This window comes from Malaclemys terrapin, chromosome 7 (assembly GCF_027887155.1).
Source record: "Malaclemys terrapin pileata isolate rMalTer1 chromosome 7, rMalTer1.hap1, whole genome shotgun sequence".
Lineage (NCBI taxonomy): Eukaryota > Metazoa > Chordata > Testudines > Emydidae > Malaclemys > Malaclemys terrapin.
This window is the reverse complement of record NC_071511.1, coordinates 116,070,309-116,096,756: the sequence shown is the minus strand read 5'-3', so window position 1 is coordinate 116,096,756 and position 26,448 is coordinate 116,070,309. Positions and strand designations below refer to the sequence as shown.

The 26,448-nt window shown below is 47.6% G+C and overlaps 1 protein-coding gene across 3 annotated transcripts in view; it reads right to left on the bottom strand.

Moving 5' to 3' along the window:
- The window catches only part of AFAP1L2 (actin filament associated protein 1 like 2), a 117,968-nt gene that overhangs the window by 14,148 nt on the left and 77,372 nt on the right, over positions 1–26,448 (bottom strand). For 2 of the 3 annotated variants that reach the window (XM_054036029.1, XM_054036028.1), the window contains exons 5-11: positions 17,028–17,118; positions 8,046–8,251; positions 6,524–6,703; positions 4,057–4,146; positions 2,846–2,930; positions 1,193–1,297; positions 182–393 (exon numbers count right to left, since the gene is read on the bottom strand). In XM_054036029.1, coding sequence (XP_053892004.1) covers positions 182–393; positions 1,193–1,297; positions 2,846–2,930; positions 4,057–4,146; positions 6,524–6,703; positions 8,046–8,251; positions 17,028–17,118 — 969 coding nt within the window. The remainder of the gene's footprint in view (positions 1–181; positions 394–1,192; positions 1,298–2,845; positions 2,931–4,056; positions 4,147–6,523; positions 6,704–8,045; positions 8,252–17,027; positions 17,119–26,448) is intronic. The other variant, XM_054036027.1, reaches the window with a different exon arrangement.

The window sequence follows — 26,448 nt, the reverse complement described above, 5'->3', positions numbered from 1 at the left end:
TGAAGGTCTCTGCTTCCAGTTACCAGCAGTCCTGGAGACTTAACATTTTATCTGCGGCTAAAGAGAGGTACTTCTGAGAATGTTACTCAGCTGAGTTCACCCCGCAGAGCAGTAGGAATTTTTATGGCCACTTAGCGGATATATCCCGATAATTTCCTATGAGAAACATAGACCGCCATACCTCTAATTTGGCTAGTTCTTCCCCACTGTGCAGAATACGGAAAGAATAGAGATGGTCAGGGGTGGGGTCTGGAATAATTTCACAGCCCACCAGACTCAGAGGTTGCTGTGCAGATTTACTTCTATTCTTGTCCTGGTAGAAATGGAGGTGACCATTTTTGATGTGACACCATCGGGATCTCCACTGGCTGTTCACTAGTATGTTCAGGTAACCTGCAAGCAAGCACATGCTGGCTTAGTAACATCTTCTACCACATTGGGACCTGGGTTTGGGAATCACACGCACGTTTGAAGCCTCCATTGGGCCAGTATATCAACAGAGACACGTCTGGTTGCTGGTTTAAAAGGCGAGGGCTCGCTACACATAGGTTAACTGTAAAGGTTTGGAGCCAAATTTTGCTGTGATATGGGTGGAAAACTGGTCACACTTTTACCTTCAGAATTCAAGTTAGGTTCAGAGTGGCAAACAAACTGTGGATGCTTAGGCTGCAGCGCTTCAGCGTAGACACTCACTACAGCGACAGGACGGGTTCTCCTGTTGCCGTAGTTAATATACCTCCCCGAGAGGTGGTAGCTAGGTCAACAGAAGAATTATTCCATCAACCTGGCACTGTCTACAGCAGAGTAGGTCAGCTAAGTACGTTACTCGGGGGCTGTAGATTTTTTCACACCCAAGAGACATAGCTATGCCGATGTAAGCTTTCCGTGTAGACCTGCCCTTAGTCAAAGCTTATGCAAAACTATGGAGCCCTGTTCACCCAAAGCTTTAAATCCCACACCAACCTCTCCCTGTTGAGCGTTCAGGAACCCTATGTCTTATGTTGCTTTCTGGGGACGGAAGCACAGAGGCCTTCTACGTCTATCTCTGATGTTTCCAGGGGCTGATGGCTGACTGGCAACTCATCCTTCATGCTGCTACCTGCTCTTGTGAGCACAATTCTCTTTAGGGTGCTAGGCTGAAAATACAAAATTGTGGGGTCTGTTTCATGGTAACATCCTTCCGGACGCTTACTGGAAGTTTCTAGTGTCCTCTCTGGACTCTCCAATGAGTTGGATTTTTTTCTCCCAAGGTTCATCAGGTTGCTCAGTTTAAGGCCAGTTGTACCCTTCTTCTTGACTAACACAAACAGAGAGAAATGTACAGTATGTAAGTCATGCCGTTGGAGTCACACACACAAACCATGTTACCTGCTGTTAAAGCGACACACAAGATTCTCATTCCAAACTAGCTGGCGGGCACATTTTTTAAAGTCTAGAATGCTTAGCCGAAAATGAGTCAATAGTAAACAAAGGCATCCCTTACTCTAGGTCCTCCCCATAAACAACACAGGCTGTGCATACCAACAGGTACCCTAATTTGTACACAACATGCAGGATGTGCTCTACGGCCCCCATTACCGTAGCATCTGAGCTCCTCACAGTCTTCCTTTTTTAATGAATTTATCCTCAACACCCCTGTGAGGCAGGGCTCGGCTATAAAACTCCAAGGCCCAGGGAGACTAAGGGCCAGATTTTTCAAGGTATTTAGGTGCCTAAAGCTGCCGATAGGCACCAAGCGAGGTTTTCAAAAGCACCTAGGTGCCTGAATCCCATTAACTGCAATGGGAGTTAGGAGTTTTTGAAAATCCCCTAGGTACCTAACTGCCTCTTGAGGCACTTATACACCACGGGAAGTCTGGCAGAGCTGGACCCAGGTCTCAAGTCCCAGACTAACATCCTTATTATTGGTATAACTGCAGCGCTAGGAGCTCCACTCACAGGCCAGGACTCCGCTGTCAGGGATACGATTTTGTCCCAGTAAAAGTCCCTCTCCCCAGTGCAGAGCTCCCAGAAGGGAAGGGCTGGTCTATGTTCCCTTCAGCCCCCCAGGTCCTTTGTGGCTATAGTTCCTGTTCTCTGCCTTCTTTCCCCCTCCATCCTGCTCCCCTCTGACCCTGGCTCACCCAATCTCTGACCACCCCTCACCTCCAGCTCACCCAATCTCCAACCCCCTTCTCTCCCAGTCCCCCTGACCCTCTCTCCCCAGCCCGTCACTGGAGGAGTGGTCAGGACGGATGCAGCAGTGGTGACCACCATGACAGAATCGTATCCCAATCCATTGTGCTAGGGGCAGTACACTGCTAGCCCTAAACACTTGACCATCCTTCCTTTCCACCTGTCCCTGAAAAAAATTGAAGTTAATGTGTCTACAGCTTTCACCCGCCATCAGATCAGTTTGGGGTTTGCTGCGAGTGCAATGGGCGGGCTTGGTGATCTGGAATAAACCCATCCAGGCAAACTTCTCCCCAGTGCAGGGGGTGAACCTGCTCTCCGATCACTTGGAGGCAAATTAGTTCCACCTGCCCCACCCGGAAAGCAGATTGAGGGCATTAGATAATCAGGCTGATGGGCTAAAGAGCCAATTAGCCCATCAGGATAAAGAGACACAGGAAGGAAGTGCTTGATGGGGTGGGCTTGGGCTCACAAAGGCCTCGGGGAAGGGAGGGCTCTGCTGCTCTCAGGTCCTGAGGAGAGGTCTGAAAGCACAGAGGGTATCGTAAATAGACTGTTGCATGGTGGTGGTGGTGGTGGTGAAGGGAACTCAAATATGTGGTCCTGTGAGTCTGAGAGGTAAGAAGACAGAGCAAAGGGGTGTCCTGTTACACCAGACATTGGTTTCTTTTACCATCTTTTGTTTCAATGGATTCCGGGTGACCGTCCGTGCTGCTCCCGCTCTCTGACGCCACAGAATGCCTCTCGGACAAGTCCGCCTGTCAACGAGGACCAGACGTGAGCGCCACGGGGCCAAGGCAATACATTAACAACACCAAGCATGGGCCAAGAATGTCTTTGTTGACCAAAAAAAAAAAAAAAATCCATGGGCTGGGTCTCTATGCTGGTCAAGGGAAATTTGGGGAAAGTATTGAAATAATTATGGGAACAAAGTGTGGGCATCACAGAAGGAAGCATGAAAAGTCACATGTGTCCTATGTCGCAACCCAGGCACATTTGCAAACCCAGGTCTCTAAATGTGTGGTCCCCTACCTCGGCTGGTTTGGAGCTGTGTAGCTCGGTTGAAATCACTGGAGCTAGGTGAGGATCTAGCCTATATTGTGTACTTTGGAGGCCAATCCACTCCTGTCAGGCATTTAGTTAGAGTCCTTTCCCCTTTAAATTGTAGGCCAAGCCTTTTTATTTATTTATTTATTTATTTTTAATAAATATTTTCCTAAAAGTAAGATGGGATCCATTGCCACCTCTTTTTTTCCATCTATCTGTCCATGCTGTGTCCCTCACCATGGTATCTGGGCACCTACTTGGGTTTATTGTGCTACTGTGATGGTCTAATACTGGAGAATCTCCAGGTCCCCAGCTCTCAGATAGTCACCTTTGTGCTGCTCTGGGGCTGTTTCTTAAGACTCCCAACATTTATTTGTATTGGAGATCATCTCAGGCTTCAACGTTTGAATCTGGATCTGAAATTATCCAAACTTTTGGAGAGTTTGGATGTAGGTAAATCATTATACTAGGGTCAGGGTAGGAACATAGCTCCTGCCACGCTAGGTCAGACCAGTGGTCCGTTCCGTCCACTAACAGGTTTCCACCAGACACGTCAGTGGAAGGAGCAAGAAACTCGGCAAATGGCAGTTCAGGAATAATAGAGGTTAGTTTATGCCCTCTATGTATGTCAAGGAAAATTAATATTGCTCCAATAATGTCTCTTTCAACAGTAAAGTGTGGTTGCATTCGTATCAGTCTCAGTCTCCTTCCTGCCCAGATAAAGTTACTGCACTGGTGTAAACTCTGCATGTTTTTTATTAAAGGAGTCGGCTGTAAAAGAAGGATTTAAAGCATTTTACACATTGAATATCACCTTGCTAAAGATACAAGCTGTACCTTGAGGTAACTAAGACGGTGGGAGTCTGGAACATATTGATTTCCTTCACCCACTCCTTCAGACTGAAGGCCACTGGTCTCTTGGATTACCTGCACAGAGAACAAAGCAGCAAGCTAAAAGACTTGTTAAATTACCAATACTCATCATCTTCAGAGGTATGCAGAACATAGGCAGCAAAACTCAACATCATGCCAAAATTCACCTAAGGTTAAAAACCTGAACCTTACACCGGCTTTGTCAAAGGGATCATGAATGCAGGCTCCGTAACCAACAAAACCGGACTGCACGGTGAACAAAACCTGGGACCCATTGCAAGCAAAATCAAAATTAGGGTTTGATGTCAAACCCCTGCCCTGCTCATGTAGGGTGCAGACATGAATGTAGGTGGAGCAAGCCGTTCAGACAGAATTTCTCTTTGAGGTTTTGGGTTCATGTGGACTGTAAACGGAAAACAAAATTCAGAGGATGCTAGGCACTAGGAGCAAAATAAGATGACACAATTTGCATAAAACCCTGGGAACTGAAATCACTAAAGCCAGGTCTTCAGCTGGTGTAAATCAGGTAACTCTTCATAATTTATTTCAATGGGGTGACACCAGCTAAGGACCTGGCCCATAAAGTTCAAATGAACAAAAATTCTAAGGGCCAAATCCTGCCTTGACTTGACATGTTGCGACCCGAGTGACTTCAATGGGGCTGCACTGAGTTTAAGTCAGGGCAAAACTTGGCCCTCTGTATCAGTCCAGTGGGTGTGTTGAAGGCTGCGAGTGAACAGAGCTCTTCTGCCTGCTTTGAATTAATCGCTGATCTTTGTAAAGGTTCATTGTTCTGCTGCAGTTTCCATGAACAGCCATGTTTCCTGTACAGTCCTTAGCTATTCTGTGTTTGGGACTTTCTCGAAAAAGCGTTCCCACGCATTGTTACAGAGAGAGGCATTAAGCGTTCTTCTGTCTCTGCAACATTTCCCATTAAACATCAATTAGACTGAAGCTGGGAGTTCAATGCTCTCTTGCTGAAAGCCCTTCTTTATTCTGGCTGGAAAGGTTGGGCTGGGGAGGTCCTCTCCATTCTCCGACATACAGAAGGTGGCCAGGGTTTGCCGGGAGCATGCTTGCCCTGGACATGAAAACGAAGCGGCGCATGTGTCTATGTGCTTGCAGCTGTGAATGAGGCCAGTGTATGTCGGAAGAACAGCGGAATGGAGTACGGCCTCCAAGCAGAGCCACCGTAACGTCTATGGGAGTTGTACAGCTAAGTTCCAGTGCAGTGCATTGAATCCCTATGAATATAGTAACGGTATGTAGCCTTGTACCCAAACTCTTTGCTCTTGTCCCCTGACACTCACTCTCTGTCTCTCTCCATCTCTTTCTAACCCCCTCTTTCTGCTCTACTAACACCCCCCCCAGTCTCCAACAACTTCAACAACCCTAAAGGATCATTTTAGACGCTTCCTTCCCTGGCAACGTATCCTCCCCTCCCTTCCCTTAAATTCAGACCATAGTGCAGGGAGCTGGAGCTTTCACTGCTGATCTGATATGGCCGGCCCCGCATGCCTGACATCTCAGCATGCACAATCTTCCAGCAGAAGTGCTGAGCCTTGAGAGCATGGAGACGTGTGAAGAGCCCAGCACGGAGAACCCAGGGGAGGAGATGGAGAGGTTCCCTGCCAGCAAAAATGATTCCAGAAGGGTGAATGGAAGAGACAGCCATTTCACCTCAATGAATCCGAGGACCTTCTATATTCTTTTACCTTCTTCATTGCGAGAAAACTGCAAGGAATAACTTATTCACCACGTTTCTCAGTCAGGGCAGAGCACAAGGGAGTGCTAAGAAGGCAGGCGCAAGATACAAGCAGGGCCAGATTAACCCATCACTGGGGCAACCATACACTTCTCTCAGCCGGGGGGTGAGAGGCAGTCTCAGGGGAAAGCGAGGAGGGCGTATTGCAATGCCACCCGCTCAGATTACGCCAGCCACCCTCTCCCATCATGATGGAAGGCTGGCTGGGCCAAACTTGAATGGGGCTGCAACCCCAGGTGCCAGGTGGCAACGCCCAGAGCGGGAAACTGGGCTCAGCCCCCGGTAGAGGAGCTGCTCTTGCAGGGTGGTGCTCTCCAAACACCACCATGGGGTCAGGATTAGGGTTGCAGTGCCAGGGCACAGGGCGTTGCTGTGGGTGGTCTGTGCCCCTTCAGCTGGGCAAAGGGGAGGCGGCGAAGGATCCTGGCCTATGATTTTGGCCTCTCAACACCAATTTGGCCCCTAGCCATGTGCCTAATTTGCCTCCAAGTTAATCCAGCCCTGGGTACAGGAGTGCGAGCCCAGAGGGAGTTACCGCAGGGGCACAGCGGAATGAACAGCCCCCCTTTTCCACTGGTACAGCTAATCTGACATTGTAACCCAAGAGCCCGTGTCTTTTGTTACATGATCGCACCATGGTGGGCAAAGCGACACAGCTCCACTCACTCTGAGCCACTGCTCGGCCTGGTCCTTGCTCTGCAAGCCCAGCACAATCACATCTGAGGTCATCGGAATGATCTTCAGCTTGTGTTCTTTCTTCTTCACTTGCTTTTCCTTGTGTATGACACTGCAGCCCAGCAAGTTCACATCAAGCTGAGGGGTGTGGTCCTTGGAGCTCTTGTAGCACTGAGAGCAGAAGGAGAGAAGTAAAGTAAGAGATTAAAAGCATGTAAACTCAACATAACCCACTTCCTAACATCAGCACAAGTGGAGCACCATGCACATCTGCAATAGCTGCAGAGAACACAAAGAAGGCCCAACTCAGTTACAGCTGCAGCATCCAGATGTTTTACACACACACACACACACACACACACACACACACACACCGCATCATCTTTCATACAAACTGTATCTCAAGAGATTTTACAGGGTCTAACCAACATGTTATGAGTAAAATAACAGCCATGGGAGGTTGCTGTCAGAGGAGTCGGGATTAGAACAAAGGAGTCCCTGACTTGCTTACAAACCACTAGGCCATGTGTAAAATTTTCTAAAGGGCTGACATGCCTTCAGCACCTAAGTCCCATTTTCAAAAGAGACTTAGACACCTAGGGAGGCAGATTTTTAAAAGTGTTTAGGGGCCTACAGATGCACCTAGTGGGATTTTTAAAATTCTTCAGTGAGTTGGGTGCCTAACTCCGACTGAGTTTAAATAGGACTTGGTCACCTACCTGCTTATGCACTTCTGAAAATCCCACTAGGCACCTACCTGCTTATGCACGTCTGAAAATCCCACTAGGCACCTATCTGCTTCTTTAGGCACTTAAATTCCTTTGTAAATCTGTCCCTAAATGCCATTGGTTTTCCATGTGAGGTAAGCTTCTAAGTGCCTAATTCACTTTTGAAAATGGGATTTAGGCACTTTTGAAAAAATGGGGAACAGATATTTGATAATGGGCTCTTCCACCTAGCCTCCAGAAGTATAACATGAGCCAAGGGCTGAAAGTTGAAGCTAGACAAATTCAGACTGGAAAGAAGGTGTAAATTTTTAACAGTGATGGTAATTAACCATTGGAACAATTTATCAAGGGTCATGGTGGATTCTCCATCACTGGCAATTTTTAGAACAAGACTGGGTGTTTTCCTGAAAGCTCTGCTCTGGGAATTATTTTGGGGAAGTTCTATGGCCTGTGCTATACATCGGGTCAGACTAGATGATCATTGTGGTCCCTTGGCTTTGGAATCGATGAACATTTTACCCCACATCGTTTTCTAGAACAACTAACAGCAATACTGCTTTACCTGCTCTTTGGCTTGTGGTATCACCTGCCTGTATTCTATTGGTTATGTTACTGAGTGGAAATCTTTGGGGAATTCCACGTGGAGGCTAAGTGGATATTTCTTAAAGCATCTGAATTAAAATAAGACTCTTTGCCATATGGGAATTGAGAAGCCATTTCCCACTCCCAGTCTGAGAAAATAGGTTATTTGGGGGGTGAGGGAGGAAATGCAAATGTTTGCATACCAGCAATCTAGTGTCCTTAATGACACACAGCTGTTTGGCCCACTGTCCCAGCCATTTCTTCCTCCAGAGAAAAGCACAGATGCGGGCATCTTTCATCAGCTCAATGGTGGCTTCAGTGGATGGCCATTGGTGGGTTGCTGACTTCCCTTTGCTGCTCTCTTCTTCATCATAGGATTCGTATGAGCTGCTGACTGCTTCTCCGTCTTCTGTAAAAAAGGCAAAGCTGGTCACCAAGTGTATTTCTGGGTGGTAATTCCAGTTTGTTTCATACATGCTCACATCAGGCAAGTGAGAGCATCCTCACAGCATGCCACAGTCACAAGCAGCTCAGAGGCTCTGCCCCAGGGCTTTTCTCTGTTGAAGATTTCCTAGGGCCATTTTCTTAGTGAATTTGATCTCCCAGCATCCGTTTTTCCCTTCTAGCCCAAACTGTTGCTTTGATGTTTTGCACCCGAGATTCTCTCTTTGCAAATACTCAAAGGAGTCTACAATTTAAGAGCTTTCCTCAGATGCGCTAGCAGATGTTGGTTGTATTTTTCCAATTATATATTTTATATACCCAACTAGAAGCCAAAATTTCCAAACCTGCAATGTGATTGCAAGCTATGTCCAGTTCCTTCCAAGTCAGCCCCTGCCTCCTGTATGTAAAAACAAACTCTGCAAGGCCATGCAACAAGCAATGATTCATTGTATGTTATTCTATGGTTCCCTTTCTGGGCCAACGGCTATATCGACTCAACCTAGAATGTATGGCAAGACATACATCTGAGCGTTGGCACCAGTGAAGCGATGTTGAGTGGTGGCAGTAAGAATTAGTAATAAACTACAGCCTTAAATAATAGTGATTGTTTTTATGTTCAGTCAAGAACAGTATGTAACTGTCCATTACATTCTTAATAAGGAATGGGATTTCAAGAACGCTCAGCGTTGGCTTAACTCTGTTCCCACTGAAGTCAAGGGGAATGTTACCATTCAAATGAGAGCAGAGGCCAATGCTAACCACGTTTGAAAATTACACCCACGATGTATAGTGCTACCCAGCTCTGATGTACGTAGGTCATGAAGGTTTTCAGAAGGTGAAGATGGCTGGTCATTGGTGCAAAGTCCATTGAAGTCTATAGAAAGACTCCCCAGCAACTTCCATGAGATTTGCAACAAGACCTAGGTGTTCATGATACAGATGTAATCTGCCAGCCACCCATTATTATTAGTGGAGTTCACATAGATCTATCAGAGGCGTACCCCAAGATTTGTGCACCTCGTGTTTAATTCGTGCATGTTCATCCCTACTGAACAGAATTAAGATACTGATCTCATTATGCTGCTCTGATCAAGACTTAGTCAAATGTCCACTCAAGTGCAGGGTTACCTTAACATTGTAGACATTTTTGAGAGGAAAATAGTTAAAACACTTTACTGTGATTCCTTGAAGCATTATCCAGGAAGGTAGGTGTATTCATTTTTAAAATAAAAGTAACTTTCAGAAGCCACAGCAATGTTACAATATTGCTCCCAAAATCTCTCCCAATTAAGTGTTAAACGATAGCTCCAACAGGTGATTAGTGCAAAGCAACACTAATTAAGCTAATGTCTCAAAAGGAGACCATCCACTTCAAAATTCACTGAATGCCCACGGGTATCGTGTTAATGGCCCACCATTAACCGATCAGGTAGTTCAGCTTTCAAAAGCCGACGACTGTATTATTTCCTGCAGACAGGCCACTCTACAGCTTACCTCCTAGAAGACTTTGGAACAGATCCTCAGCTATTGTAAATTGGCATGGCTCCACTTCCAGAGAACTATGCCTATTTTACACCAGCTAATGATCAGCCCCTTCACTGGTTGCAACATCTTCATCTATAAAAAGCAGCGCCATTCAGATGTACTCTGATAAAAACTCCTTCTATATGGGATGAACCATTGATTGGCAAAAAGTGATTGCGAACTTCTGAACATCTCCCCCACCCCTACCCCCGCTCTCCTGAATGGAAATGCATCCATCCGGGATGACAATGTGCCAAATGGTGGTGGTGATCCATCCATGCTTGTAAGGGAGGAATGCCGGTGGTAACAAAATGGATAGTTTGGGCAGGTGATCCTCTCTGCTACAATGACAATAAATAGAAAGACAATGCCAGAAGTTCAGGCTTTGAAAACATGCGGTACCCATGGTTATTGTGGCATAAATTACTCCCTCGGTAACCTGCAACCCTGTCCTGGCTCCAGTAGCAGCAAGCCTACCAAGAATACCTGCATAGTCACAAGCAAAGAGAGAGAGAGAGAGAGCCCCCACATTTTACATTGGTTCCCCTTGAACGAGGCAATTCCTTTTAAAATAACCATCAACATTAAAATCAACTGGTGCAGATGAAATATTTCAGTCTGAATTATTATTAATTAGGCAGCCACATTGTCACTCACATTCCCATTCTGTTTCGTATCGTGCCACTCAGTTACGCAAATGCAGCGCCGGGGTAGACTGATAAGGATGGAATCCATCTCAGCACTGACTCGAAGCAAAAGGGGATCCTCGTAATTAATGCAAACGTAACGAAGGGCAATGGCGTTCTTAGATTATGTGCAAAAATACTGCGGATGAAGGAACGGCCACGAGACCTAACAAGCCTGTCTTTATTAGGTTCATTCTAATTTATTCATCCACCATTTGTTACACTGTCTTTCAGTCCCACCTCTGATGCCACATGACTTGCTTATCTCCTCAGCCCATCTGGAGGATTTGCTTTGATGTCTCTTCGTGGCAACCTATTTGCTAATTTTATTAGTGCTACTAGTCTTGTTTTATTTTACTACATCCATTTGCTTGGAGATACAAGACATAAATTCAAAAACTCAGTAACAAGAGACGAACAGCGGCTCCCCAACTACCTGCATCTTCACCACTCCGCTAGGAAAGGATGCCCTTCTATGGCATCTTTGCCCCAGGATCTCAAAGCACGTTCCATCACCCCATACGAGAGAGATAAGTAACATTATCCCCACTTTACAGATGGAGAAACTGGGGGACAGAGGGTCCAGTCTTGCACCCGTTGAAGTCAACAGCAAAACTCCAACCCCAGAGGATGCAGGACCAAGCCTAGGGAGATTTAAAGACAGAGCTAGGATTTGAACTCAGGTCTCTTTACTCAAGCCTTGTGCTGTAGCCATTAGACAACAAACTCTCTCTTTCCCCTTCTACTATAGCTCCTCTTCAGCCACTTAATTACATTTCTTCCTAACGTCATAATCTCATTACAGATCTCCCATCCAGATTTTCATTCCCCTAAAGTAGCAGCCTGAACTGTGAACTGGTCAGAGAGTGATTTTCACTAGGACCATGGAGATTCTTGGCTAATTCTTAAGCTTTTTCCTTCCCATATAACCCCCCTGCAAAGGCGTCTGTGCATAACCACCTGCAAAGTGCCTTATTTATGTCTGGGGCAGAGACCAGCTGAGGAGCCCTGTGGTTCAGCAGTTAAGATGTGGGTAACAATACTGTCTACTCTGACATTCAGGATTTGTCCCATCCCAGTTCACTTTATGGGCCTGATTCTCCTCTCACAGCATTTTATACAGGCGCAACTTCATTAAAAGTATAGGATATCAGATGTAACTCCATTAGCTACCCGTGATCTCCCCCAGCATAAATGACAAGAGGAGGTGGGCCTATGAAGAAAAGGGATTCATTTAACAAAGAAGCCTTAAAACACAGTCCAGGTCAGCAACCAGACAAAATAGGGTTCTCATCTCATACTGTAATCTGTTTCCACTTCGGACTTCGCAACTGTCACTGTGCTATGCACGGTGGCCGTAGAGGGAACAGAATTCAGATCCTTCCCCTAGCACTGAGCTAACAGAGAATCTCCGCCACCTGTTTGCACTACAGAGCCTGTAGCACAGTTGAACAGTTCTGATTCCATCCAGCAGAGGGCAGTGGTGTACACCACCAAGTTCATTAGCGTTTTACTGTCCAAGGATGCAGCGACCAGTTTGCAGGTAAAGATTTGGCCTCACCAGAGCCCTCACATTTCAAATTGTCTTTCCTGACTAACAAAGCTAACATCTGAACTAGAAGAGTATCCAAAGAGCAGCTGATGCCTAGGAGAACACTAACACCTAACAATGACGCACTACACTCTCCAACCAAGGATCTCTCAAGGACAGATCACCTTTACTCATGTTGAATAGCACCTTATTCCACAAGGGGCCCCTATCAGATTTCAGACCCACAGTCAATGGAGCCATCTGAGGAGTAAGGGCTACTCAACATAAGGAGATCAGAACATGTCCCATTGTTCTTCACGGGTGAGCCTCAACCAGGGCCGGCTCCAGGCACCAGCTGACCAAGCTGGTGCTTGGGGCGGCAGATTGTTCGAGGCGGCATTCTGCCCAATCCTAGGGCGGCACGGCCGCTTTTTTTTGTTTTGTTCTTGTTCCGCTCCGGCCGTCCTGTAGGGGGCGGCGGTGTGGAGAACCAGAGCACCCTGCAGGGCAGTCCTCTTCCTTCCCTCCCCGCCAACCAGAGCGGAGCTCTCGCGGCAGGCGGCAGGAGGCGGCGCAGCAGGAGGGGCCGCGTGGCAGCGCCCCTGCCGTAGCCCTGGCCGCCCCCTTCTCTCTCTCTCCCGCCCACTCCCTCCCCCTCCCCAGCCGGTCCCCCTGCACCTGTGCTCCGGCTGGAAATGGAAATTTTTTAGGACCTGTTCATAAGCCGACCCTATAATTCAGGGGTCAGCAAACTTTGGCTCCCGGGCCATCAGGATAAGCCGCTGGTGGGCGGAGATGGTTTGTTTACCTCACGTCCGCAGGCACGGAGGTAAACCTAAGTAAACAAATTGTCCCAGCGCGCTAGCTGCTTACCCTGACGGGCCGGGACAGCAACTGGTGGGGAAATTTTTGGCAGGGGAGAAGCTGGGAGTCAGGGAAGTAACCCCTGTGACCACCCTCCACATGACTCCACCCCTAGCCCGGGATCCCCAAACTCTCCCCATCCCATCCCATCCCATCCCACCTTATGTGGGGAGGGCCAGGGGAGGATGTCTCTGGCCTGGCTGGAGCTGCTCCGGCAGGCTGGGCAGCATGGCCGCGGCCTGCTCGGTGGGCCAGACCAGGCGGCGAGCCGCAGCGTGTTCCAGTGGGCTGGGCCGGGCGGCACAGCCGCAGTGTGCTCCAGCGGGCGGGGCGGCACGGCCACAGCCTGCTCTGGGGGGCAGGGCTGAGTGGAACAGCTGCAGCTGCTTCGGAGGCTCGGGGGAGAGCAGTGTGGCCAGAAGCGGAGAGACTCTGGCCCCACTTCTTTCCTTCTGGCTCTGCTGCCTGTGCTGCCTCTCCTTGCTCCCTCTGTTGGGGGGAGGGGCTGTGTCCCACCTCTCCCTCTCTATACCCGTTCATAAGCCGACACCCTTCTCTGGTGCTTCCCTTTTTTACTAAAAAAATTCGGCTTATGAACGAGTATATATGGTACTTGGCAGTATGATTATATCCATTATGACAGAGGAGGAAACTGGGGCACAGAACAGTTGAGTGGATTGCCCAAAGGGGCATAGCAAGTCAGTAACACACTGGGGTCAGATCTCAGGAGTCGTGACTCCCAGTCCCCTGCATCTATGCCGTTCATTGGTCTGTATAACACGGAGCACATTTCTCATTCGTCTAATGAAAAACTAACAATAGCAGCCAATAGACAGTGCTCCTGGTAACCAAAATCTTATATTTCTGACACTACCCCAAACCATCTTAGCCTGTTCGCTGTATGCCTCGTGCCTGCATAATCATTCACTAGAAACTTCTCAGGACAAAGGTGCCATCAGTTATTAGAGGCATTCCCTGCAAGTGCATATTCTGAATTAAATATCCTGCATTGCCAAGCAAAAGAGAGATTTCAGTAGAATTCTTGTTTATTCCCCCCCACAAGGTTTTCTATGCACAAAAATGTTGGTTTTATAAAGCTGTCTGAGTAACATAACCCAGTTTAATTGGCATATATACGAGATAGAACACCTGGCTACATACGAATAAGTTTGGTGCATGTCCCTACATGCTGTGGTTCTCAGCATAATTGGACAATTATATTTTCCTATGTGTATGGCAAAAAATGTAACTATTATCTCACTGCAAAGGCAATTGGAAAACACCCCGGTGTGTCTGATGCTTTGTGGCCTGAATGAGGCCCCAAAGCAAGTTAGAGGCAGCCTTGGGCTGACGGGCTACACACAATTTAAAACAACAGGAAAAAGAACAAGAAAAGGGAGTCATACCTTTTCTTTTTACTTGCTAGCTAATTCCCAACTTTATCCTGTGGGATGAAGTTTACAGCTGCCTTTTTGCTTGGGTAAGGAAAGAATCTGAAGTGGAACTGGCAAAAACTGGAGGTTTTTTTATTTGCGGGAGGTGGAGCTGATGGTGAATTTTTTGTCAGCAGAATTCTAATCTTCCGACTCCGAGCACTGGGGAGCGTGACACCGGGAGGCGTCCGTGACCCAGAGGCCCATTTGCGGTTCACTGCTCTTTGTCAGCAACTCATCATGCCTGACACGCTCATCACAGCTCACGCACTGGTATCAGGATATTTATTTTAAAAGTGACATGTAATATATCGTTTTAAATCTACCACCACGCTGGTCATTAACATCACAGTGAAGTGTTTGTAAAAAACCCAGTAGCTGAAATGATGGATATTGTCTGATATTATGTCCTGGCAAAACAGGTTTCTTCTATATAAAGGGGAAAACAAATATGGTGGCAGATGCCCTGTCCAGGAAAGAGGGCTCTGCCCCGCCGCCTCTGGGTCAGCCAGGGTCCAACCCTCCTACAGCTTTGTAAAGGGGCAGGTGTGACCATAAGCATCCCTGTATTCCCACCCTATCGCAAGAATGTTTGTATAAAATATACATTGTGAGGTATCATTTGAAAACTAATAACTCACTGACCATTCATAGTCTTGCATGATGTATGTGTGCAGCGTGTATTCAGCGTTATGGATATATGTTGGAATTATGACTAAAGTGCGTTTAAACCAGGTATGTCTGGGGCAGTTGGTAAACAGGTCTGCCTTAGACAAAGGAACATGTATTGGATTCTCTGACCAGTCCAGTCCTCAGGCAAAGACAACAAAGGTCTATTGCTGGTTGTAACTGAGGCTGGTGGAAGCCAGAGTGGGTTATAGACTGGCCGCTGGGGTGACACCTGCTGAACCAGGGCTGTTTAGCTCTTCAGGATATGGCCTGCATGCTTGTAGACTGGTTGTGAGCACCCCAGGCTGTGAGCTACAGCGGCAAAGCATTGTAAAACCCCCAGGGTTGCAGGGCAAGTGGTGATACAACCCCTCCCTCAGTGGTCTGGACTGCACACTGAACCCCATAACAGTATCTTGCACTGTCTCTGTCAAGGCTGCAACCCCAAGCACTGAAAAAAAAAAATCACCTATTTTTCTTTCTAAAAGTGCTTTACCCACCGATCCTTCTGGAGGTAGGATTTTCTCTGCACTCACGGGGCCCAGTAACTACCCCCAAAGTGCTACCCCCAAATCAGGAGTAACGGAGCAGAATTTGGCCAACAGTATTCTAACTGGAGTGGAGCCATTTAGATAAAATGACATCTAGAAGCCAACCAGTCCAGGGTGAAGTTTTGAAAACCCAAACCTGGCTTCCTCATTACAGAGATGGGACAACCCTGAAGGCTTTTATCTGCACCGCCCCAAACTATGGTGATTTGGAGAAAATGGAAACTAATCCGAGCCCCCATAGCTAGCTGGATCAGGTCCCATGCTGCCAAGGCAGCGCTGATTTAAACATAGAAAGAGATTGATGCAGATGGGGTGATAACTAGGAGTTAATACTCCAGCTTACTCCACTTAACTGCAGCGGATTTCATCATTCATCTTAGCCTCAAACTAATGCCAGGTCTACACTACTCATTTACTGTGATATAATTACGTCACTCAAGGGTGTGAAAAATCCACACCCCTGAGTGACATAGTTAACCCCAACCCCGCATGTAGACAGTGCTGGGTCAGTGGGAGAGCTTCTCCCGCCAACATAACTACTGCCTCTCGCGGAGGTGGGGTAATTAAGCCGACAGGAGAGCTGTAGCTCCCAAAGGCTCCCCATCAGGATCAGGGCCTCCATTGCACAAGGCGCTGTACAAACACCTGGGAAGATACAGTCATCTCTTCGGGATAAGGACTGTCAAAATAAATTAACCCCGCATAATTTCAAGCAACGTCCCCCACTTTGTTTCTTCGTCACAAATTTTAAAGCTCAGGGTTGCACAGCTGGGTCTAGTGCTGCTCACACAATGGTAATGAATTCTGATCCAAATCATCAGCCTTACTTGTTATCCTTCTCTGAATTCCCTGACTCTGTTACCCGAGACTGAAAGAGGGGACGGTCTAGTGATCTAGATCACTGCAGTTTATAAACTGTCACGCTTTACATAAAGGGTACATTTATACATAGTTTAAAATGGTTAATACATTTTGAAGAGCTGTTTTAATAAATGCTTCAAGGTTGATATAAAGTCCAATATACCCATAGGGTTCATAGATTTTAAGGCCAGAAGGCGCCATTAAATCTTCTAGTCTGATCTCCTGTATATCAGAGACCATTGAATCTCACGCAGTTACCCCTGTATTGAGTCCGGCTAAAGCATCTCTTCCAGAAAGACATCCACTCTTGATCTGAAGACTTCAGGAAATGGAGAATCCACCAACACGTATAATATTTTATAGCCATCTATAATACATACTGCTCTTGTCTATAGCAGGCGTATAACATCTACTAGTCATTTATTAATCCTTTATAAACTATGTAAAAATAAATGTAAAACTAGGTATAAAAATGTACTCTTCTTATGACCAGCAAATCCACAGGCATCAAAAAAGAATTGTATGAAAGTAGTTCTGTTTGATTGTTTCTACAAACATTGAGTTCTGCATCTCACGCTAGTCAATGATAGCTATGAAAAGCCGAGAACCGGCTCTGACGTACCATTCACAGAGATATCATATGGCTCAGCCTCTTCATAATATGCCTCTGGAGACTCAATCTTGGGGATCGAAGGCAGTTTCGTTTCTGCAATCTGTGAAATGAATGAATAAAACAAGCATATTTTGTAGTAAAGAGCACTCCAAAACTTTGAACAACGCTTTTTGGTAATGCTAAAGTGTGGCCCCACGGAGGGATCTTTTTAGATGTGCAATTCATGACCTCTAAGTAAATGGGTTCAGATTCAAGGAAAGACACATCGGTAAGTGCTAGTATTGAACTGGCTTTCGATATACAGCTCGCTGAATTAGGTTTAAAGGAGTATTGTGATGCTGCACTTGGCAGTTCTTATACAATGTCACAATGTTGCGGTGCTTTAAATAGTCAACGCTTCAATTTTCCTGAAAGCCTCAATTTTGGGGCTATAGGACAGACCCCGGAAAAATTGCAGTCAGCTTGTTCATTCTAACCATGGATCTGATCCTGCTGTACCAGTAAATGGGAGTTTGCCCTTTGGTTGAATGGACTCCTTCCATTAGGTCCAGATGGCTGCATATAAGCTATCCATTTCAATTGGGGATGAAGCTGAACACTAAGGAGAATAGTTATGGGGTACCTGAGTGGAGGACAGTTGGGAGGAGAGATAGAACTATTACCTACCTTTAGCCCAAACAGGCATTTGAAGTCTATTACCCTGTCTCAAATTCCCTAACTGAATGTTCATAGTCCGGGGGTCACATGGCACAAAGTCCCAAGTTAGGAAACACATCAGGCATCTTTAAAGTCAATATGAGCAAAAATGAAGGAAGTGGATAAACAAAACTAAAGTGAAAGGAGCCTTTGAAAAGAGTCCAAGTGCTGGAAAAACCCTGTTTCATCTGCCAAATCCCTCCCCAAAATACAAGCTGGCAGAGAAAACATTTCCTTAATCCCTTGGAAAGACCACCACACGAGCAAGAAGGTGGATAAAAACCAAACCCATTTACTTCTCAAACCATTCATACAACTGCACTTGACTTCACTGAGCTGCAAACTTGAATGCAGTAGCAGGAGGCGCTCAGATCCTGCGGTGAGGATTGCAGCATAAAAACCTGCACAAAACAGGGTAGTGGGTGGAGTTACAGCCCACACGAGGGGAGTTGCGGGGGGGCGGCATGATGCTACCATCCTGTAGCTTAGCCCTGCTCCTCAATTTGTCCAGCACCAAACATTTCCTCTCACATGCCACGCATAATAGAACACAATCCGTATCTGCTGTGCTCATGTAACTCAATTAAAAACAGCTGAAGGGGAGTTATTTTAGCTAGTGGGAGTGATTCTCTTAGTACCTGGGTTATGATGTGTTCTGGATTGCAAGTGTATGAGCTAGATTCTAGTTGGTACCAGCATAAAACATCAGCTCTGGTGAGGACGCTGGGAGTTCCATCAGGGACCAGCCTGCAATAGCCCTATACATAGGGGCTGAAACCTCACGTGTCCGGAGTAGAGATGCAGCCACTGGCAGGCCATGAGGGGGACACGTCCCCCGCTCCTTACTATCCTGTTGAAGATCCACACAGCACAGGGCCAGGAATCGTGCATTCACTCCTGGCTGCCCACACAATTGTTTGTCAGGGGAGAGGAGAAGATAATGGGCCGGCACCATCACAATGTGGGCAGGGCCAAGGGGGGAGTGCGTTGATTCAGTGCACCCCCCCCCCACACACACACACACACCTCACAGCCCCTGCCAGCAGAGCTCCTTTGGACTGCACTCCCTCCCCTGGCATCAACCTCAAGGAGAGCAGCGACAGAGGCACCACCTGCCCCCTGCTGGGAGGAATATCCCCCGGGGTGCCCGGGGCTTGGGCACAAGGAGGCATACCTCAGACCGCTCTGCACCTAGCACACTGGGTAAAGCTATAGCAGGCCAGTGCTGATCTGCCTTTGCATTTTACCCCAATGGCACAATGGATAATCGTTGTTTATACATTTCAATTATTTGCCTGTTTGATTATACGTCTTCGGCTTTGGGGGCCTAGTTTTTTTGATTATTTTTGAATTCTTTGATTTGAATTTTTAATGTTTAGTATTAAAGAGCAAGAGTCAAGTCAAAATCTCTGGCACCTCTGTCCTCACTAAGGGGCAGATTGAGGTTGGCTCTTTTGCCCAAAGAGCCAAAATTGTTCAATATGAATTTTGACACAGGAGAGCCATGCGTGGCAGACAGGGCCGGCTCTAGGCACCAGCGCTCTAAGCATTTGCTTGGGGCGGCCCTTTCCAAGGGGCGGCACTCCGGCTCCCCCTTTTTTTTTTGCTTGGGGCACAAAAAGCCGGGAGCCGGCCCTGAGTGGAGGTGAGCTGCGGCGGTGGGGGGGCGTGGGCGGGCCGCAGGAAGTATCCCTGGGGGCGGGGGGGGGAGCAGAGGAACCGCTTCCCCCCCAGCTCACCTCCGCTCCACTGCTGCCTGCTCCCCCAAGCGTGCCGCCGCTCCGCTTCTCCCCCTCCCTCCCAGGCAAGCCTGGGTGGGAGGGGTAGGAGGGGAAATGCGGTGCGCCCAGGGGAGGAGGCGGGGCTGGGGATTTGGGGAAGGGGTTGGAATGGGGCGGGGAAGGGGCGGAGTTGGGGAGTGTGGGAAAATGTTTTTGCTTGGGGTGGCAAAAAACTTCGAGCCGGCCCTGCTCGCAGAGCTGCCCTCAGGCAGCTGAGGACACGGCCCATTGTCTCAAAGCACTTTGGGATCCCTTCAGCGCAATGTATAAATTGGCCAATGTCTCTCAATGCCAGGGGCCATAGTCGGAAGACAGGATACTAGGTGAGATGGACCAATGGTCCGACCCAGTATGGCCGTTCTTACGTTATGTTCTTATATCTGTAGCGCCATTCAGCCAAGGGAGGAATTATTATGTTCTTACATTAACCCACTAACCTGGACTGTTGGCCTACCAGGCTTTGAAGGAGAATATTAACACTGTAGTATTCCCAGTCTAGCCAGTATACAGGGATACAGTCTGGGTTAGTGCTCAGGGCAGTGACCTGAGACTCAGGACCTCTGGCTTTGGCTAGCTAGCTATGAGCAGATCCATGGTGTAACCGCGGGCAAGTCCCTGACCCTTCTTGGTCTCTACCTCTGCAAAATAGGGGTAATTCTTACTTACCTTTGCAAAGTGCTTTAAGGAGAGGCCCTCTCCATATAGAACTGCTAGGCATTATTAGTATACTTTCCATTCAGCGTTTGAGGCCATATGGGGAATGTTTTACCAACGTTTTCCTACAATATTTAAATGCTTAAGAACTTCAACTAAAGCATTCAATTAGAAAAATAAACACTCAATAGTTTTACTGGGTGCACTTCCTCAGCCAGGGACTAGTGCTATCACTGAAGCTGTGGCAGACTGGTGCTTGCAGCCAGCTACCATTGTATGTGGCAGAGAATTTAAAGTGATAATCAGATCGGGAAGACATCGCAGTCTACCTAAAAACCCGCGCTGTGACTGCTTCCTATGCTGTCCAACACAGTCTCAGGGGAGGGGAGGGGCGGTTACTTTGTTTCATACAAACAATGGAAACCAAAGGGGACTATGTGGGACTAGGCTTCAGCTTCTTTAGAGGTTATTTTTTTCTCTTTACCAAAGGCGTGGGCGTCTTTTGTCTCTAGCTTAGATCAAAAATAGACCGTACTGTGTTAGCCAACCCAGTCTGGTCATTTCAGCACACTTGTCCATTTCACAATGGCACAATAAAGCAGGCAAACCCTAACAAACGTCTGACGCTATCGTACAGGAGCGGCCCAGAGCACGGCAGTTTCTACGCTAGTAAGTGGGAATGGTACGATAAGACACTAGGGGCAACTGGCAGCATGTGGTGAAAAGCAGAGCAGAGCACAGAACTGCTAGTTAGTGCTAAGGCGTGGGCGGGGAACAGGGAGAGAGAAGGAACTAAGTACCATCCAAAGCCCATAGACGTCATTGTCATTATTTGAGGTTTATATTGTGATTGCACCTAGAGGCCTCACTCAAAACAAGGGCCCCGTTGTGCTAGGCATTGCGCATATACATAGTCAGGTCACAGCCCCCCATTGATATCAGTGGGCTTTGGATCAGACCCACTTATGCTGGGCTCTAGCACTGAAAAAGGAACCTAGAAAAGAAACATTGTATATGCCAGATAATGAACCTCTATTCCCAACACACAGGATAACGAACACCCCGACATCGTCTCATCGTTCTACAAGCAACTTCCCACACTTGGTTTTAGAGACCAGGGAGGTTCCTTTGTAGCTTTCAGTTTCTGCGGTCTCTGTTCATTAAACTCAGCCTCCCTAAGAGCATCGCTCTCCGGTCATTGCCCTTTTCTGAATCAAAAGTTCAAAGCGATGAGCTGATGTGGTTTTTCAATCCCGACCACCCTCTCTATTCTCCCTCCACACACAAATAAAAAAAGCCAAGCTCCTGGGGTTCTAATCTCTGAGCTTCCACCTCACTCATCACCATCATTCTTTAAACCTCAATCGCAGTACGGCCCTCCGGAGCGCACACAGCGCTGTTAGGGAAACTGGTACAATTGACTAAAGGAGAAAAATTTCCCCAAACTGAGAGCAGCTGAGCACCCGGACACTCCAGGGTTCACCACGCTGTCGCTGGAGAGGATGGGACAGGACACAGGCAAAACTAAAGCCTATTTTTGCAGACTGCAGCTGTCCAACATGTCTATGAGGAAGTGAGAGGAAAATTGGCAGGATATTAATTGAGGGCCGGATGGTAGCCCGCTAATGGACCCGTGCAGGTGAGGAGGGAGTGAGCGGACTCGGGCTTTCCCAGCCAACATAGCTGAACTGATGCATTGGGGGGAAGGGGAGGGAGAGGGAGGAGAAGCTTATATCTGGAGCCAATTACTCCCCCGCTGGAAATAAGGGGGAAACTCGCTTCCGGGACAGCCTTTGCTTAGGGCTTCTGGAAAAGCCACAACTAGCCCAGAGTGGAAAGTCTATAGCTTCTGAGCATGCTGATCAGTCATCTAAGAATTTGGGGGTTTGTGAAGCCACGCCCACTTAATTACATCTCCCCCCAAACATACACACACACCCAACTGTAGTAACTGGTGCTGATTGATATACCCACAGCAAGTTCCTAAAAAACAAAACACACACTCCCATTGCCTTAACATCAAGGGAAAACGTCCCAGGGACAAAACCACAGCAGATCCCTTGCCAAAGCTACAGCAATGTCATCAAACGTGCTGCCACTCTCTTACTCTGGCCTCGCAGAAAATTCTCCTCAGCCACACGGCGACAGCAGCAGCAATCGCCCCTTCCGTGCCCCCTCCACTTCAGTGAACTTCAAAGCCTAACTGGGGCTACTTAAATGCTATCCCTTGCCGCCTTCCTGCAACTGACGGGCTCAGGGCTGTTTAATTGCAGTGTAGATGTGCAGGCTCAGGCCATGGTAATTAAACAAGCCCTTAGCCCGAGCCCCATGAGCCCAAGTCAGCAGGCATAGGCCAGCTGGGGGTGTCTAAGTGCGGTGTAGACATACCCTTCGGGATCAGCTGCTTTGCTCAGAGCAAGCATAATCCAAATGGCGGTTGACATGCATGCACCATGTTAGGAGCATTGTTGTGCGGATGTGGGGTGTGTTTCAGGCATGCAGAAGTATGATAATTACACATTTACAGCCAGATATTCACAACAGGTCAGCACTAGCCTTGGGCAGGAGATTCTTTGAGATTTAAAAAAACAACAAAAAACCATTCTGTCCCAAATCAGGACAAAAAAAAAAGAGAGTCAAATTTTTGAAAAAATTCAGTAACAAAGTCAAGGTGGGGGAGAAGGGGAGTTCAGGGCAATGAGAAATTTGGATTAGATCATTTCAAAATCTTTAATTTTGATTTTGACCTGTTTTCTTTTTTAATTTTCTGTATGAAGTTAAATTTTGAAATAAGTTGTTTTGAATTGAAAAATCTCAACTTTTCGTTTTGACATTTTGGGACGTTTGGACCATTTCAAAAGCCTTTTTCAATTCAGGAAATGTATTGAAAATGACCCTCTGCTGCGAACAGTTTTGGTTTAAACAAATTAGCATTTTTCAGTGGGGGAAAAAAAAAAAGCTGAAAAATTCCTGACCAGCACCTGCAATCAGGCCAGAACATTAAAAGAGCTCAACACATCAGCCACTGAAGTCTTTGGAAATTTTAGCCCAGTGTTTCTCAAACTGGGGTCGCTGCTTGTGTAGGGAAAGCCCCTGGCAGGCCGGGCCAGTTTGTTTACCTGCCCCGTCCGCAGGTCCAGCCGATCACGGCTCTCACTGTCCGCGGATTGCTGCTCCGGGCCAATGGGAGCTGCTGGAAGCGACGGCCAGTATGTCCCTCGGCCTGCACCACTTCCAGCAGCTCCCATTGGCCTGGAGCAGCGAACAGTGACCAATGGGAGCCGTGATCAGCCGGACCTGCAGACGGGGCAGGTAAACAAACCGGCCTAGCCCGCCAGGGGCTTTCCCTACACAAGCGGCAACCCCAGTTTGAGAAACACTGTTTTAGCCATTGATCTCACAATGGGAGATGAGCTCTCTGGAAATTCTACCCTTTATTTAGGTGCCTAAATTGGAGCTGAGCTTTTTTGAAAATCTGATCCCCAAATCTCTCTTGTGTAAACCAGGTCTTCCTAAATTCATTGCAGGATTCATCCTGCTCCTGTTTGGGGTCCGCTTTCGGAACATTGGGAACAAACTCTGGTGTCTTTTAAGACCGTAACCAGCCCTACCGGTCTCTCTCCCATCACAACAGTTAGAGATTTTTCAGTCTCAAGACTGGTTTTTTGTGGGATTTGGTTTTTCAAGTTCGGAGTTAGCCAGATGCCAAGCTGGGGAAGAAGCTCTGTTTCCAGCCAGAGCAGCAGTCATTTCCAGCGCCTGGCCCCACGGCAGAGTGTACAAGCAGATGTGCTGGCAACCCTTGAAACTGTCTCTAGGCCTGTCAAAGGCAGAAACAGACTCTCCTGTTGTCCTAGGTGGAAGGGATGTTTCCCTCCCTACCCCCACTTGCACTTTAGGCCTGGTCTACACTTTGCGGGGAGAGGGGACAATCTAAGTTACGCAACTTCAGCTACATGAATAACGTAGCTGAGGTCGACGTATCTTAGATCTACTCTGAGTTGACTCCTGCCGCTCCCCCGTCGACGCCGCCTGCACCTCTCGCCGAGCTGGAGTACAGGAGTCGACGGGAGAGCGCTCGGGGTCGATTTATCGCGTCTAGACTAGACGTGATAAATCGATCCCTGCTGGATCGATCGCTGCCTGCTGATCCAGCAGGTAGTGTAGACATACCCTTAGTCTTATTCATTCACTTGCTTCATCCCTCTTTAAATATGCAATCGAATTGCTTGCTCTCAAAAATCAATGTGAAGCCAAATGACGGGCAGAGCAGGCAGGGGCAGTGCCAGCATGTCCTGCCTGGCTCTGCCAAAGCACCATCATCTTGATCTCTGCCCATCCAGCCCAGGATGTCTCCCTTGAGCACAGACAGTCAATCCCATTACATGTATCCGAGGAAAAGGAAGACATATGGAGAGAGAGTGTAACACATATATAAAGTGTGTGCCACATTCCTCGCTTGTGGCTGGTTCGCATAGAGGGTAACATCCTCCTATTGCTACCCTCTAATAGAGTTGCTCCTTTAGCTCAAGTTGTATGTGCTGGGGCTTCAGTACTGAAGGTCCTAGGTTCCAACCCAATTGACTGGATGTGAGAGTCATTACAAGGGCATGAGAGACTTGCATTTTTGATCAATAACTAGGCAATCTTCATTTAATGGGACAGGAATTAAAGAGGGGTATCAAGAAGGAGCCACTGATTTGTTGGAGGCAACAGTGGGGGCAGGAGGAGAGCAGCGGTTTTTCCCATGCCTACACTGTGCTGAGCTAGAGATGCATTCCTGTATTTGTTCCACTGAACAACCAGGAGAAGCTGCCTCGAAGTTTCCCACCGTCAGAGCCAGTGTGTGTGTTTCAGCCTGTGCAGCTGTAGATCCTCCGGCCATGTCGCACAGCACAGGCTGCATGATAAGAGCTGCGTCTGCTTGCTGATCCTCAGGCAGGCTTTCCTTTTGGCCTGGGACTCTTCTGCTACCCCAGCCTGTGACCTTATTTACCCATCTCGCTCCTGCGAATGCCGCCACCACCTCCACCAGGAACAGCGCCCCTTGCGATCAGAACCAGTTACACACAGATCACTGCTCCCGGTCACAGGCGAGGGCTGCCTTCCCTTCTCAGCACGGAGAGCATGGGCAGCGTTAACAATTAAGCCAGATGGGTTAGCTGGAAAAACTCCGCAGGCTCTGGAACGCATCCATTAGGACAACTGCAGTGCATCTAAAAGGCTTCTGTATTAATCCAGCCCTCCTTTTCGGGCTTCATTTTCCCAGCACCCCGAAGTGACATCCATCCCTTAAACTCCCTTACAGCAGAGATCCCATAAGACCCTTTATGGTAATCCCTTCTCTGACCCTCTGACTTCTCCTTCCTTTTAAAGGAACAATTTCTCCAGTGACCCCCTAGCAAACTCTACCCCTTCTCTCTGTCACCACACACATCCCCACATCCACCCACCCACCCACCCACTAACCCCTCTTTCAAGTCTGCTGTCCTTTTACATCAGAAAATCCTTACTGCTGAGATTCCCATGTTTGATCGGCTGCTACACAGTAAGCTCCGCTTGTCAGTGTCTCTGGAGGATAACTAGGGCTGCTCTTTTGGCAAGGAAACAAAATCCCACTGAAAGCTGATTGTGATGAACTGTAACCTAATTACATTTATAACTGGCCCATGGAAAAGTCCAAGGGAACTTTGGTTGTAGATTTCTTTTGTACAAAGTCTCAGGGAAACCTGAATCATGTATAATTGGTCTCTCAAGACACAGACGACGCAGCAAACCTTTAAGCACCAAAAAGTAGGCACAGGGAGAAAGCTGCACTCTGGATGCAACTTGCACAATAATGTTCCCCACCCCACACCGCATTCTGCAGAGCAGATGCAGGGGCTGCTATAGTCTTAGGTAGCAGCTGCACTCTATGCCCAAAGAAAGAGGAAGAGACGTGCCTTAAACTCCACTCCTTCCTGGCCACCAGAGGTGTTAAGATGGTCGGGCACATGAGCCCTTCATCATAGGAGAGTTTGCAAGCTTTCTTCCAAGTCTTATACATAACAAACTCATTTGAATTCTGTGGCGAGACACTGACTGATTTGACTCCCCCTGAATTAGGATTAAATTATGATTAAAGGATTAAAACCTACAGTGTAGCAAGGAGAACAGCAACGTTAATCAAGCTTCCTTTCTGCTTTTGCCTAGGGAGCAGGTCCCGATACTCACATCTTCTTCCTCTTTCTCACACATCCACTTGGATGCAGGTTTCGTAAGAAACTGCCATACGGGAAGGGAACAATGGTCTAGAGTCT